The sequence below is a fragment of the Opisthocomus hoazin genome, chromosome 8, assembly GCF_030867145.1.
Source record: "Opisthocomus hoazin isolate bOpiHoa1 chromosome 8, bOpiHoa1.hap1, whole genome shotgun sequence".
NCBI classification, from domain to species: Eukaryota; Metazoa; Chordata; class Aves; order Opisthocomiformes; family Opisthocomidae; genus Opisthocomus; species Opisthocomus hoazin.
Genome location: NC_134421.1, coordinates 2,815,195 through 2,830,144, shown reverse-complemented (window position 1 = coordinate 2,830,144; position 14,950 = coordinate 2,815,195). Strand labels below are relative to the sequence as shown.

At 42.3% G+C, this 14,950-nt stretch overlaps 1 protein-coding gene across 12 annotated transcripts in view; it reads left to right on the top strand.

Annotated features, from left to right (window-relative positions):
* Nucleotides 1–14,950, top strand: part of WNK1 (WNK lysine deficient protein kinase 1) — a 114,912-nt gene that overhangs the window by 31,695 nt on the left and 68,267 nt on the right. For all 12 annotated transcript variants that reach the window (XM_075428678.1, XM_075428682.1, XM_075428686.1 and 9 more), the window contains exon 2: nt 10,427–10,599. In XM_075428678.1, coding sequence (XP_075284793.1) covers nt 10,427–10,599 — 173 coding nt within the window. The remainder of the gene's footprint in view (nt 1–10,426; nt 10,600–14,950) is intronic.

Genomic DNA, 14,950 nt, shown 5'->3' with positions numbered 1-14,950 from the left:
TTTGTATGTTTGAGTTATTCCTTACTGCCTGCTTCCTGTACAGCAAAACAATATTAGCAGTAGACTTGTTCTGAGTGTTCTTGTGAATTATGGGGTTCTGGAAATTTGGGAATTTAGCCAGCTTTATTTTTTCGAGATGAAGACCTGGAAGGACCATATAACAGGGGCTAGTTGTAGGACAGTTGTGTTTAATGATGCTAGAACTTGGTGCAAGCAAGTATGAACTTCAGTTTTGTTGCCTTTTCTGTTATTAGGGGACTCTGGCTGAGAATGTCCCTTCAAGCTTAGGTTAAGTCTATGACATTGCTGCCACCAGGTGTCTTAGATGCTGCAATTACTACTGCTGGCATGGGTGCTACTGCAGATGTTCGTGGGAAGTGACCACATCAGAAGAATATAATTATTGGTGGTGTTCTTTCCCCTGCCCCTGTGGTCATGAATCATTGCTTCATTAAAACTGACAATGGCAGGACAAAATGGGGAGAGGTGCTAGCATCTTTCAGTCCCATACATAGGCTTTAGTTGCAAATACTCCCCCTTCAGTGGTAAGAGTTGTATTTCTTATTTTCTGAAGCTGACTCGAGTATTGACTCTTTCAGGGTATGTATAATTGACTTCTGCAGACTAAATCCTGACTGATGAAGATTTCTGTCTGTTCCCCTTCTGTCTGATCATTGAGAATTTAATTTCCTTCCTACACTTCCTCCTGCCATCAGTTTACCCAAGTTTCATCTCTGTCAAGATGTGTAGTTTGTTTCTTTAATTCTAACTTCTGAGCAGCAGCAATAAACTTGCGTACATTGGCTGTATCACTTACCTGTAGCAATGGGAAGAGAAAGGACAAGAAGCAATCTAATTTTTGTTTTGGTTTTAACAAACTTAACTGCATCTTCTAACGAATTTTATGCTCTGCTACTTGGGAGATAGTTGTGTATTGAAATGCCAGAAATGAAAATACAGAAGAGAATGTACGGGCAGATGCTTTTCATGAGGGAACTGTACAACTAATGTGAGTAATCCCTCAACCTTTCACTTAGGTTGACTAATTGTGTCCTTTCCTGAAACTTAAAGCGTTTTGAACACCTTGTGTAAGAAGAAGCCTACAAAAAATATTTACCTTAATCAGGAACTTTCAAAGGTATCATACATAACTGGTTTAAGCCTGCTCTTTTCCATTGTGTTAGCTATGTATATTGTACTTCAGTGGTATCTTTCTCAGGATTATTTGCATACTCCACAAAGACTGTAGCTTATATAAAATTGATTCTTCTTGTAGACACTTTCCAAGCAGCAACATGAATTGTACTTTCAGTAAGTAGGTGTTAACTTGGCATAGCGTTTCATTCTGCTACCCATCCTCAGGGACTTTGTCTTCCATCTTCAAACTAAGATGAGGAGGAGAGGGACTGAAGAGTACCACTTACCAGCACCCAGAATGCAGGAAGAGAGATCCTCAGATTCACTTACTGTTTCTTCTCTATTGATATGATTGCCTGCTTTTCTTCCATGGCAAGTTACTGTTTTGGGACTTTACACCCTAATGTGAAGAAGAGAGGGTGTGTTATATTCTTCCCTTCCCCCAAAGCATGTGTCTTTATGCAGCTGCAGAGACTGATCTTGATTTCTGATTTCTGTAAGTGTGGATAAGGAAGCAAAACTGCAGTAGCAAGCAAGCAAACCCTTTCTTCCTAAAAACTTTCTCAGAATCTTTGCAGAGCGGTTTCTGTGGATGTATGACCTGGCAGGGATGGTTAAGGAGTTTCAAGGTTGGGAGATACACAGCCTTCTGAAAGCTAAAGATGGTTTTGGGCATTGTAGCTTTTATGGCAAGGAAGCCAGATTCATTTATTATTTTTATTTTTACCTTTTACAAGTAGGTTTTTGGTTTGGTCACAGAATCACAGAATGTTAGGGGTTGGAAGTGACCTCTGTGGGTCATCTGGTCCAACCCCTCTGCCAAAGCAGGGTCACCCAGAGCAGGATGCACAGGACCTTGTCCAGGCAGGTCTTGAATATCTCCAGAGAAGGAGACTCCACAACCTCCCTGGGCAGCCTGGGCCAGGGCTCTGTCACCCTCAGAGGGAAGAAGTTCTTCCTCATGTTCAGCTGGAGCTTCCTCTGCTTCAGTTTGTGCCCGTTGCCCCTTGTCCTGTCGCTGGGCACCACTGGAAAGAGTCTGGCCCCGTCCTCCTGACACCCACCCTGCAGATATTTAGAACCATTTATTAGGTCCCCTCTCAGCCTTCTCTTCTCCAGGCTGAACAAGCCCAGTTCCCTCAGCCCTTCCTCTTAGGACAGATGCTCCAGTCCCCTCATCATCCTCGTAGCCCTCCGCTGGACTCTCTCCAGTAGCTCCTCATCTTTCTTGCACTGGGGAGCCCAGAACTGGACACAGTACTCCAGATGGGGTCTCACTAGGGCAGAGTAGGGGGGGAGGAGAACCTCCCTCGCCCTGCTGCCCACACTCCTTTTGATGCACCCCAGGATCCCATTGGCCTTCTTGGCAGCCAGGGCACACTGCTGGCTCATGGTCAACCTGTTGTCCACCAGGACACCCAGGTCCCTCTCTGCAGAGCTGCTTTCCAGCAGGTCCGCCCCAGCCTGTACTGGTGCATGGGGTTGTTCCTCCCCAGGTGCAGGACCCTGCACTTGCCCTTGTTGAACCTCATCAGGTTCCTCTCTGCCCAACTTTCCAGCCTGTCCAGGTCTCGCTGGATGGCAGCACAGCCTGCCAGTGTATCCACCACTCCTTCCAGTTTGGTGTCATCAGCAAACTTGCTGAGGGTACATTCTAACTCTTCATCCAGGTCATTGATGAAGAAGTTGAACAAGACTGGGCGGAGTACTGATCCTTGGGGAACCCCACTCGTTACTGGCCTCCAACTAGACTCAGCGCTGCTGATGACAACCCTCTGAGTTCTGCCATTCAGCCAGTTCTCAATCCACCTCGCTGTCCACTCATCCAGCCCACACTTCCTGAGCTTCCCTAGGAGGATGTTATGGGAGACAGTGTCGAAAGCCTTGCTGAAGTCGAGATAGACATCCACTGCTCTCCCCTCATCTACCCAGCCAGTCACACCATTGTAGAAGGCTATCAGATTGGTCAAGCATGATTTCCCCTTGGTAAATCCATGTTGACTACTCCTGATAACCTTCTTCCGCTTGCTTGATGATGACCTCTAGAATGGTCTTTCTCCTTTTATTTCTTTTAAGCTTATCTTTTGGCTAATGCATGTGGTTTTGGGGGGAGAAATAATACTCGATTTATCTAAACAACAAACAGTGCTTAGTAAGGCAAGCTGCTTTAATAGATTACTCCATACACATGTGGAGTGCAGCCTGGGAGCATTGACAGCTATGTTCTGGCAACTCTTGGTCTAGTGACTTCTCATGTACTACTGTGGGGTATCCTAATCTGGCACTCACTGTAGTCAGTAGCTGCACTTTTAATTTATTGCTTGTTCTGAACCCTTTTTACTGAGCAGCTGGCAATCCTGACAGCTGATCATCTTCCCCAGTGTGCTGAGAGCCCCCAAGTTACCAAGTGCAAATTTTGAAATCAACCCCTACAATCTTGTGTAGAGACTTTACTGTGAAGACTTGGACTATTTGAAGGTAGGAGAGCTGTAGCAAGAAGCATGTAAGAAGCAGGAGTTATCTGAAGACTGAATATCTTCCATTAGGCGCGCAGACCTGATTCCTATCTCTGTGGTTAGCTAAAGGTTTATGTAACTCTATACACATTATATTATACAATTAAGCTTTTAGGCAGGGCACTGGAATGCTCTGGGCGTTTGAGAAACACTACTGTCAGATGAAAAAACTCTTGCATGCATGCTTTTGGAACAGCAGCTGTTCGGCTCCACTTAATCAGGTTACGTTCAGTGGATTGTAGCAAGGTGTACTGGTGGAAGGAGCTGTGGAGATCCTTCATCAGTTTTCATGTCTCTTGCTGTAGAGGGATGCATTTTGAACAGTCTCTCCCCCTCTGTTCCTTTTTCTACCTAGCTTTTAATGCTGGAAAGTCTGAAGTGGTTTGTGTGTTGACACAGAAACATAGATGCAGTTCTTGTGCACTTAGACTTCCATTTCTAGGTACCAATTGTGTAACGCTGGGTGATTTTTAAACTCAGTGGATTCTTTGTTGGTATTTTGTTAATCTAGCTCAGTGGTCACTGTGCTCATTTTTCCTCTTAGCTGCTAGATTTTTTCAGGATGAGAACATTGCAGCCCACAAAGCCTCAGTTCCATTAACAGCGCTGAATATCAGAGTGCTGTCTTTCTAGCTTCTCCTCTGATGACCCCTCATTAACCTTGCCTAAAAGGCTTGCAAAGCCTTTCTCATATGCTGCAGAAACGCACACAGAAGAACATTTGTCTCCTCTGTACGCTACTGCTTCCTCTGAATAATAGGCTGGGAGCAGCAGTGTCTTCCCCTCACATTTTCAGACATTTGGAAAGCTCGATAAAATGCAGTTTGATGTAACCTCTGCGCAGATAGATATTTACCCTGGTTGTGATTCAGACTCTCTAGAATTCAGCAGCACTTTGAAGTCTGGCATGGCTGTACACTTTCAGATCACACCACTTGAAGACAGTTCATTGCTGCTCATTTTTCTAGTGTGCTTTCTAGTGCATCTCTTTGGATAAAAGCTACATAGTGCTTCTCTAGCATAGTTTAAAAAACCCCACAACAACCACCCCCTAACTGTCCCTGAAATATAGCTATGTGGAGCTTCTGGGTCTAGCAGTAGGATATGCAGAAAGCTAGTAAAACCTGTCTGTAGTAGGTAAAGTGTCCAGTCGTTCTGTTTTCTCTTGATTGATTATCTTCCTCATATTGTGGAAGAAGGAACAGCTCTCTAATTTGTGTAGTGGCTCACACACTGAGCTTGTATTTAAAAAAAAAAAAAATCCAGTTTAAAGTTGACCTCTGTCACCTGTGAGTCTGCTTATTTTGTAGAAGATGGAGACCACGGGAAGATTTCTGGGTCGGGTTTGTTCTGTTATGCAGAAAGGTTCCCTGGAATTTTGGCTACATTAATTGTACTTGCTATTAAGGAACAGAAAACCGCCTTTGAGGATGTGCAACATGAGTTAGCAGATCTAGTTCCTTCCATGTAGAGTATGTCTCTTGTGAGTCGCTTGCTTGATATCCTCTAGCATGTGTTTGAGAGTGAAGTGCAGTGTGTCTCTGCTGCAGAACAGTGTCCATTGAATGCCAGCTGAATTTTTCCTAGAATTTAGCTTGGGCCATTTGGTGTCAGTTAGTAAAAATGGACAGCAAAGGCGAGACCCTTAATTGAGCTCGGCCTGAATGAAGAGCAGACTCGGATCGCCTGAGCAGCGTATGATGCCCTGCTATAGTGGCTCTCCTGCTGCTTCAGGTGTCTGAGCCAGGCCTTGCAGCTGCCTGGGGCAGTGTGATGTGCTTTGCAGATGGGTGATTTGCTGTCACGCTGTTAACAGGACAGAACTCAGAAGGACTGTGGGAAGTTAGAAGGGAAGACGTACGAGAAATTACTCAGACACAGTGGGTATGTGAGCAACCCAGCTGACATCTAAGATTACTTTAGGTGCTAGAAATATATTTTCTTTCCTCATTAAGGATGCTGAATAGATTTTCAGTCTTGGCTGAAAAAAATCACCAAAGGAATATAGGCAATTTTTGCTGATGAGCTTTGTTTTTTGTGGCTTGGTACAATAGGTTATCTTGGGGATGGGGAGTTACTGTGGCTTGAAGTTTTTTGTGTTTATATAAGGCATCTAGGTACATGGATAGAAAAAAGCTAGTAACAGTTCTGTTATTCATGCTCTTGTAAATTAAGTACTTTAGGGAAGGAGTAAGCCTATTCCTGGTTTATCGTGAATGACCAAGATCCCTGTTTTACATTGAATAATGTAAACACCTCTGATGGCTTGTTCCTGACCAAAAGAAATCAGAGGGGAAGTACATGGATAAATGGAAACAGCCAAGAAAAGCTTATTGAATCATTCTGAGCTGAACAATTGTTTCACTTGCTGCCTGTCTCCATTCAGGCCCCTGGCACTGCAGGACCGTGGGTCATGTGCTGGGAAGCCTTGCTGTTTGTCCTGGCTTGTCAAAACAATTTAATGTAGGTGGAAAGGAATGAGTGAAATGAACGGAGTGGGCTTGTTGCATCTGCTTCAGTTTGTTTGAAGGGCAGCCCAGTGATTGGGATGTGACACTTACGGCCTCCAGGGAAGCCATCAGTTCAGAAAGAATAATGCTGGCCTTTTTATGGGATAGTTAAGTCCATTTTAGGAAGCAAGCTCTCCTACAGTTTGTCAGCTTTGTATATTTTTGGATATTTGGGCAGTGTCTGCTCAGCACGTGCTGACTGAGATACAAGAATGTGAGTTGCGAACTTCTAGTCTTAGGACTTTGTCTTGTCTGCCTGATGTTGCTTCATTATGGTGAAAAAAGACAGGTGAGGAGAGAGGGTGTCTGTTTCTTATTTTTCCTGATAGGAATTAAAAAAAAAAAAATTGCTCTTTGAAGTATAGGATACCAAGCCATATATTAACTGTTCTTAAAGTGTTTGCTTCTTTAGAAAATTGTTCAAGTTTCCCAAGCTTATGAAAAAGCATCGTATGTGTCTTTCTATTTTGTTTTGTTTTGGGCTGATTGAATTAAAAATAAAAATCAAAGGAAACATTAAATTTGGTTAACCAGTCTTGCTCTTTGTGATACTGGAATGTTAAACTGCGAAACCTCTATTTTTGATTCTGGATGAAAACGGCAAATACATGCTGAAATGATCCATCTGTATATCTATTTAGACTGTGAGTTGCAGGAAAAAGGCTTCAGGGGACAGATCTGTTTATTTGATTCATCCTTGAGATAATTTAATCAAATGGAGTGCTTATTTTGAATGATATGCCACAAACTTTTTGCTACTACTTTAGAGGTGGTGGTAGAGCTGGGGGGTCTTGCATTCCTGCAGGTTCCTACTCAAAGGCCACAGTGGAATCCAAGGATTGCCCCAAGTAGCTGCCTTGTTAGAAAGACACATCTGGGCTTTGGAGTCTCTTGGAGTGTAAACTTATAACTGAGGACTGTGAAAGGCGTCCCTCTCCCAAATTCTTGAAAAAGGCCCTTTTAGATTCTCGCTAAGTGTTGATGGCTTCTTTCTCTCTGCTGCTGTACAGCACGTTTTTGTATGGATTTCATGTGATACCAAGATATTCTCATTCCCCTGCCTTTCCCCAGGTATTCATACCTAGCATGTCTGGTAACACCATTTCTCAGTCTCCTAAATTACATATGGTGCTCTATTTTCTTGCTTAGCTCAATATTTTAGTAGCTGCAGCTGCTTAAATTACATCTTTGTGCAAGAAAGAGCATGAAGTTGTCAGATTTGTCCATACTAACAGCTCAAAGGATGCCAAAATGTAGTATTTGGGTTGGGCCTTGTTCTAGTCTGTCTCTGTGCAGTCTGGGAGATCTTACGGCCTAACATATTTTAAGGTTCTAGTGTATGGAATACTCAAGTTTTGAAAGTGTACTTACGATGTTTTTTTTAATTCACCTGTTAACCTGTAGGCCAACTCATTGCAGGTTGCGTTAGAGCGTAGTTCGTACAAATACAGCCTGTCATTGTGTATACAGATTCATTTTGTTGGTATAATTGTACATGAGAGCTAATATTTTTATGAATGCTGGAGGGTTTTTTTAAGTATATTCACTCTTTTCAGTTACCTAGCATTAATGTTCCTTCAAGGGAAGAAATATGAAGAACTGTTACGGATGGCTGTATGGGTTATGTGTCCAAGGGAATGAGGGTGGTTAAAGGCAGTATGCATCGCTAGTCTTATGAAACAAGCGGCCTCCCTGTCTTTTTCTTACAGCTCTGTTTAATGTTCACTTGTGCTGCTGCAGTATGCTGCTGAAGGGTGCGATGTTTCCTTGGCTGCAAAAACATAGCTGTCCTCCCTGGGTGAAATTTGTTGGCCTGTGTTTGTGTCCAAGCTTGTCCCAGATCATTAGGGCACTGTGACTTTCAAAGAAGTGTTGAATTACTTCGTATATTGTCTCTGTCTTCCTGGTTTTTTTTCCTTAATGCCGGCACTGAAGTGTGGAGTGGCTGTTTTAAATGTCACAGATACGTTTGCAGGAACGTGATGCTACCACTGATGTGATCAGAAAGAGAAGTGAGTCAAACTAGGCATGCCCGTTAAGAGTCTGCTCATTGATAAGAGTGATTAGCACTTGTCAGTTTTTACTTGGGGCTAGCAGCACAGTGGTAGGGAAAACTGAAGAAGGCCCTGAAGGGAGATTAGGTTTGCATAGATTAAGATGAGAACTTAATGTCAAGTGTAGTCTAAAACTGGTTAGTACTGGTTATGGTGGATGACTTGTTAGAATGCATGAAATAAAGGAAATGTAATCCAAATGTGTATCCGAAATCTAGGTTTTGGACAAAAATCAATGCAGGTGTTCATAGAACAGCTAAATTTAAAAGTGACATAAAAGTAATTGTTGCAGCCTTGTTTCTGTGATTACTATATATAATTGGATTTACAGCTATATACTAGTTTTAAAATGTGGATTATATAGATCAAGGGCAGAGGCAGAGAAGCCTCTGCTTTATTTTACTGTAAGAATGAGTATGTTATTGTGATTTTTGTGTTGCTTGAAGCATGGAGTGTTTCTTAGAAGCATGTGTGCGTGGTCTGACTGAGGTACCCATTGCAGCTTACTGCTTTGCTGTATCAGGCGTTCGTAGCAGTCAGCTGATTTTGAACCGAACTTGTGCTGCACTGTTTATTGCAATGAAAGGAAAGCTATTAGATGGGTAAGATAGCTCAAATGGAAGTGTTCCTTCCATATGAAGAAACCCCAACACCTAAGCAGACATGAAAACTTAGTTTGCAGGGTGTTTCTGCAAACATGTTATCATGAAATTTGTTTGTGCAAGTATGCGTATGAAAGGGTGAGAAGAGGTGGTACTGCTAATTTTTGCAGAGTGAAATAGTTTCAGGATTGAATGCTTTTGACATCTACAGACTGAATTTATGAGGAATCTAAGAACTGTAAAAGCACGTGTGTGACATTGACAGGCACGGATAAGGTACTGTTTCCTGAGTTAATTTCAAACCCGTTTTCAAACTTTCACCTGGAAGACTTTTAGATCTCTGAATATTGGAGCTTCATCTGGAAACGAATTTTGTCTATGCTCAAAGATACTGTGTGAACATCTTAGAAAAACTTAATGATCTAAGTGGATATAGGATGGTTTAGATAGTAGCGTGACCGAGTGGTGCTGAGAAAACGCATTACCTGTAACCAGAGGGAAGAGGAATCACTGCCTGGAGGACAGTGGGAGACTGTGAGCAGTATAAGTAAACCCTGCATGTTTTTACTACCTCCTTGTAATTGAAAAGGAAATATGGAATGAAGTGACTTAAAATTATTACTCAAATTTGACAAAGGTCACGAGTTATTCCTAAATAACTGTTATAAACAATGATTCTAAAATTCTGGGCTTAGCATATCCTGAAATGTTGTGGGTTTCTTTTTTAATACAAACTGCATATGGATCCAATTTAAAGTCAGTCGATCTGACTGGTGTGTGACCAATGCGTTGGTAAACTGACAACACCGAGTGACACAAGGAGGCTGTTTTCTGTTGAGATCTGCAGCCTTATTCTGGTAGTAACTGGTTAAAGTCTTGATGATACCGGGTAACCAGTTGTTGATAGGTAATAAAAGAATATTGTCGAGGAATGCTTTTTCATGATCTGTCTCTGGCCAAAAGATTGCTTTCTGTCTCTAGTGTGAGTTATGTTTTTGTTTTCCTTGATGCTAGATCACAGGAAGCTTGTTCGATCATGAGGTTATGCTTTTAATCAAAGAAAATCCAACTCATTCACTTGTTCTTCTACAGTTAGAAGTACATACTATATGTCAGTTTGATGCTTTACCCCTTTTACGGAGGGTTAATCCAATCTTTTACTAGTGGTCTGGATATTATACACATAGGATAACTGAAGATTATTATGTACAACCCGAGAGATGCTTTAAATGATCCAATTTTGTCTACTCGTGAGCACTTGAATATTTGAGGACCTTGTGTCCCCCCGTTCCACCTGAAGTCAGGCAATGACTAAATCAGAGGAGGAAGAAACGGGAAGAAGGGATAATCAAACCAAACTATTTGGTGATTCTCACATTTCTTACCTCTGAGAGCAATCGGGTTGTAAGGAAAAATATGTGAGAAAAAACACTCTAATAGAATGTCTTCTAAATAGAGTATTTAAAGATAATTGCAAACAGAATGGCACTGAAGACTACTGATTCTTACTTGTTCACCAACTGTACCCAACTGTTTTTCAAGTTGCTGCTTCTTGGAGTAAGTAATAAAGCAAAGCTTTCTGATGTACCTTTTTTTTTTTCCAATAGGATCGGAAGCTGTCCAAGTCAGAGCGACAAAGATTTAAAGAAGAAGCTGGGATGCTGAAAGGGCTTCAGCATCCCAATATTGTCAGGTTCTATGATTCCTGGGAGTCTACAGTCAAAGGAAAAAAGTGTATTGTTCTTGTGACAGAACTCATGACATCTGGAACATTGAAAACGTAAGTAAATTAAGGCATGACAAAGCATATAGAAGTCATTGGCACAAAATCAGAGCGCTGGAAATAGAGCATATTTCAGAGTAGATAAGAACAGAGCCCTTTTGCCAAGAGCCATGGAAATTCTTGTTTCAGAGGAGTCTCACCAGCACTGCAAGGTTATGACAGAAGATCCTTTAAGTTAGTGAGCTTGTCCTACTCTTGCTTGTGATGTTCTAGTAAGCACATGCAGAAAACTTTCAGATTTTGAGAGCTCAGGAGAAAAGACTCTATTTCCTCTTCTAAGTTGTCACTTTCCTCTCCAGCTGCCTTTCGTTTAGCGTAAGCTGGGTTGTAAAGTTCAAAGCACGCATGAACTCCCAGAATCACAGAATAGTAGGGGTTGGAAGGGACCTCTGTGGGTCATCTAGTCCAACCCTCCTGCCGAAGCAGGGTCACCTACAGCAGGCTGCACAGGACCTTGTCCAGGTGGGTCTTGAATATCTCTAGAGAAGGAGACTCTAGAATATCTCTAGAGAAGGAAACTCACCTCTCTTGAGAGGTTTTGGGTGTTTCTGTAGTACAAATAATACCTAAAAAGAACAACCCATGCCACCTATTTGTTTAGCTGAACCTTGGTGAAGTAGTAATTAACAAAAATGTGAAAACCTGCGGCAGCAGAGCTTGGCCCGTGCTGAGGGCAGAGGCTGCTGCTGTGGGGGCCCTCTGGGGGGGGATGCGCCCCGGTCGTGCCCACACCGGGGGAGCTGGTGGGGCTGCGGGCTGGCTCACCAGCACCCGGTCACCAGGCTGCTGGAAACGGAGCTCGGCAGTGGTGGGTCGCTGTCCGGGGTCAGCGCCCGTTTAGATCATGGAGAGACATTCGCATCCCCAGCGTGTGAGTGGGCTGTAGGAGCTGGGAACAGCTTGCAGTCTGTTCGGTTAAAATAGCCTGCGAGCGTCCTGTGTTATTACGATGCTAATTGATAGCCACAAATGGACATACTTAAAGAAGTTAAAAATGGCTCTTTGGGAGCCTGGGCTGCAGTTACAGGGAAGTGTTTGCCTCTGGAAATAGTACTGGAGGGCAAAAGGTAACTGCAACTTTCTTTTTAGCTGTGTGCTCAGGGAGGACTTTACTGAGGCAGTTGATGGTATTTCAGACAAAATAATAGATCTGTTGCTTCATGTGCTGTTGCCAGAGCAGTGACAAAGTAAAGGTTTTCCAGCTCTGTACAGATACCTTTATTTAAAGATACCTAATTTTGTGCTAGAATACATACTGTTAGATTCGACTTTATTCTCCCTTTCTTACTCCTTTCTCCCTCTCGCAGATTTTAATATTTGGATTGGCTTGCTATGTGGTGGCATTAGAAAGATTATATAGTAGTAATAGACAAGTATAAAATAGTCTGTTGGTAGGAAGAAATACCTCAGATTTGCTGGCTATAGGATTATTTTGTACTTCAAAGTATGAAGGTTTTTTTATTTTATCCAAAAAGAACAAATAGGCTCTTTAATTGAAGATCTCTTAAACTGTAGACTCCTGGGTGGGTTTTTCCCCACTATTATATAGTTTATGCTGTAATTGTGATGTAGTTTATTCCTGTCCACTTGAGACTTGACAGGTAAACTATGTGGGAAACTTCTGATGTGCCCAGTCTAGTATCATTAAGTACTTCATGTACCGGTGTCATATTCCTAGATTTACACTGCACACTTGTGATTGTTTTTGATATTTGGCTGAGTATTACTTCCATATCTTTTTTTTTTAGTATGTTTATATTACGTGCATTTAATACAAGTGATACCTTCCTTGTTTTTAGACTTGGGAGATAAACATTGCTGTCACTTGATGTTAAAAAAATCAACAGAAAAGTGTGGTAGTATCTTAAAGTAAATTTTTGTCACTTTTTATATTTATATACATTTAGATATGTACACACACAAATAATGTTAAAATCTTGTGGACTCATTCTTCTTAAATGCTGTTTGGGCAAATTTCTAGTTTTGCATGAAGAAAAGTCCCTGAACATCTGCACACCAATGGAAAGGCTTTACAGCTCAATTCTTGTAAAGAATGAAACTGCTTTCTGATATTTCATGCTATCATGGTATTAAAATATTGGGGAAAAAAAAGGCGTTGTCTGTTTTAAGTCTTAATTGCACTATTAATGAAGACAGCAGTTTTTAATCTGACCTAATCTCGGCCACTAGTTTTGTCTAAGGTGGTTGTAGTGTGTGTTTCTGATCCACTTTAAATGAATGTGTCGGCTCACTGGTAGGACACATACCTTCATAACCACCTCTGCTAGCTTAGTAGCGTTGCCTATAGCTCTGCAAGCTGAGATGCTGTAGGTCAGCAGACTTCCTGCTTAAAAAAACCCTCACAGACCAGCTTTGAGACAGAAAGCCAAACTGTAGTTCCTGTTTCTCTGTTCGTTGAAGCTAACTATGACAAAGCCTTGTATTCTCATCTTTGGTCGTGTTCTGTGCAAAGGTCAAATATCTGTATTTTTAAAAATTGACTACTACCCTGTAAAACAGACAAGAACAACTTGGATGAAGAAGGAACAAGTTCAGTGGAGAACCACCAAGATGGTCAAGTGCTGGAGTACCTGCTCTGTGAGGAGGGGCTGAGGGAACTGGACTTGGTCATCCTGAAAAAGATGATCCTTTGGGAGACACCTGACAGCAGCCTTGCAGGGCATATGAGGGAGTCAGGCTCTTCAGTGGTGCATGGTGGGAGGACGAGACACAACAGGCGTGAACTGAACCAGGAGAGGTTCAGACTGATATATTGAGAAGCTATTTCAGTGGTAATAGGCAGTGGAACAGGTTGCCCCAAGATGTTGTGCAGGCTCCATCCTTGGAGATACTAGAAACCTGACAGGATATGGCCCAGAGTAACCGTGTCTGACTTCATGGTTCACCCTACCTTGAGCAGAAACTTACATTAGAAGCCTGATCATGTCTCTTCAAGCCTGAGTTATCCTATGGTGCTAGGAAAATTGAAAACATACTGGCTGGTAGGGTAGTCTGTGTATTTTTATGTATTTATATAGGCTTCCATTTTAAAATGGTGTCTGCCTCAAGTGACATGTGACTTAGTTCATGACAGTGTTATGGAAAAATGACAGCAACGCTGCAGCATGCTGGGTGATGGTTGGACCCAGGTCCTTTAACACTGAGAAGCTGGCAGTAGACTAGCATATTTCAAACCAAGAATGTAATTAAGGATTCCAGATGCTGAACTGAAGTGCCCCTACCATGTGATCTTTGGAACAGGCTCAAGAGAGATGAGTGAGGGTTGTGTCAATAGCAAGAATTCAAGTGGTAGCTGATGTGATCCAGAACCTCCTTCAGTTTGTCTCCTGCCTTGGCTTGGCTTTTTCCCTGCCTGTCTTTATATTCTGTTTGGAGACTAGATTTCCTTCTGGAACTGGGTCCTGAGTGCTTTTGCAGGTCTGTTGTCACAGGAGGATTATTGCTAGCAGCTTGATTTTTCCAGATCTTCCTTTAAACTGGAGAAAGTAAACTAAAAGGGATTAATATACTGCAGTTTTATGTTGGTGTTGATTCAGGTGATTTCATCGAGACTTTTTCTCCTTATTAAGTGGATGTGCAGAAAAGACTGAACAATGCCACGGAATGATTGAACATGACTTGATTTTGTTTTCAGGTCATAGTTGCTAGACTCCGTGCTGGTCCCAGAATTTACTACTAGTCTTGCAGTAGTGTGAAGCTAGTCTTTAACTGAGACTTTGACTGAATAACATTGGCTGAATAAGAATAAAGTCCTTGCTCTACACAGCATACTAGTTCCTTTCTCTAAATGTGTTTTAGCCCATACTTTTGAAAAAGGAAGAAAACAACCCTTCGGTTCTAGTTGTTATACCTAAAGAGGGGTTGTGAGAATACACTGTTGGAAAGCACCTGAATGCTGTTGTAGGTTATTCGCCTTGTGGCATCCCTAATATTTTGAAGTTAAGGAGTCAAATAAGTTCATAGTTGTAGGTCACAAGCATTGGAAAATACTTTTGGTATGAAATTTGGCGCTTCTGCCATGAGATTTTAAAAAGTGGCAATGTTACAACAGTTAAGGTTAAGTCTGGGATGCATCAAGAAGAGTGTGGCCAGCAGGTCGAGGGAGGTTCTTCTCCCCCTCTGCTCTGCCCTGGTGAGGCCCCATCTGGAGTACTGTGTCCAGTTCTGGGCTCCCCAGTTCAAGAAAGATGAGGAGCTACTGGAGAGAGTCCAGCGGAGGGCTACGAGGATGAGGAGGGGACTGGAGCATCTCCCCTACGAGGAGAGGCTGAGGGAACTGGGCTTGTTCAGCCTGAAGAAGAGAAGGCTGAGAGGGGACCTTAGAAAT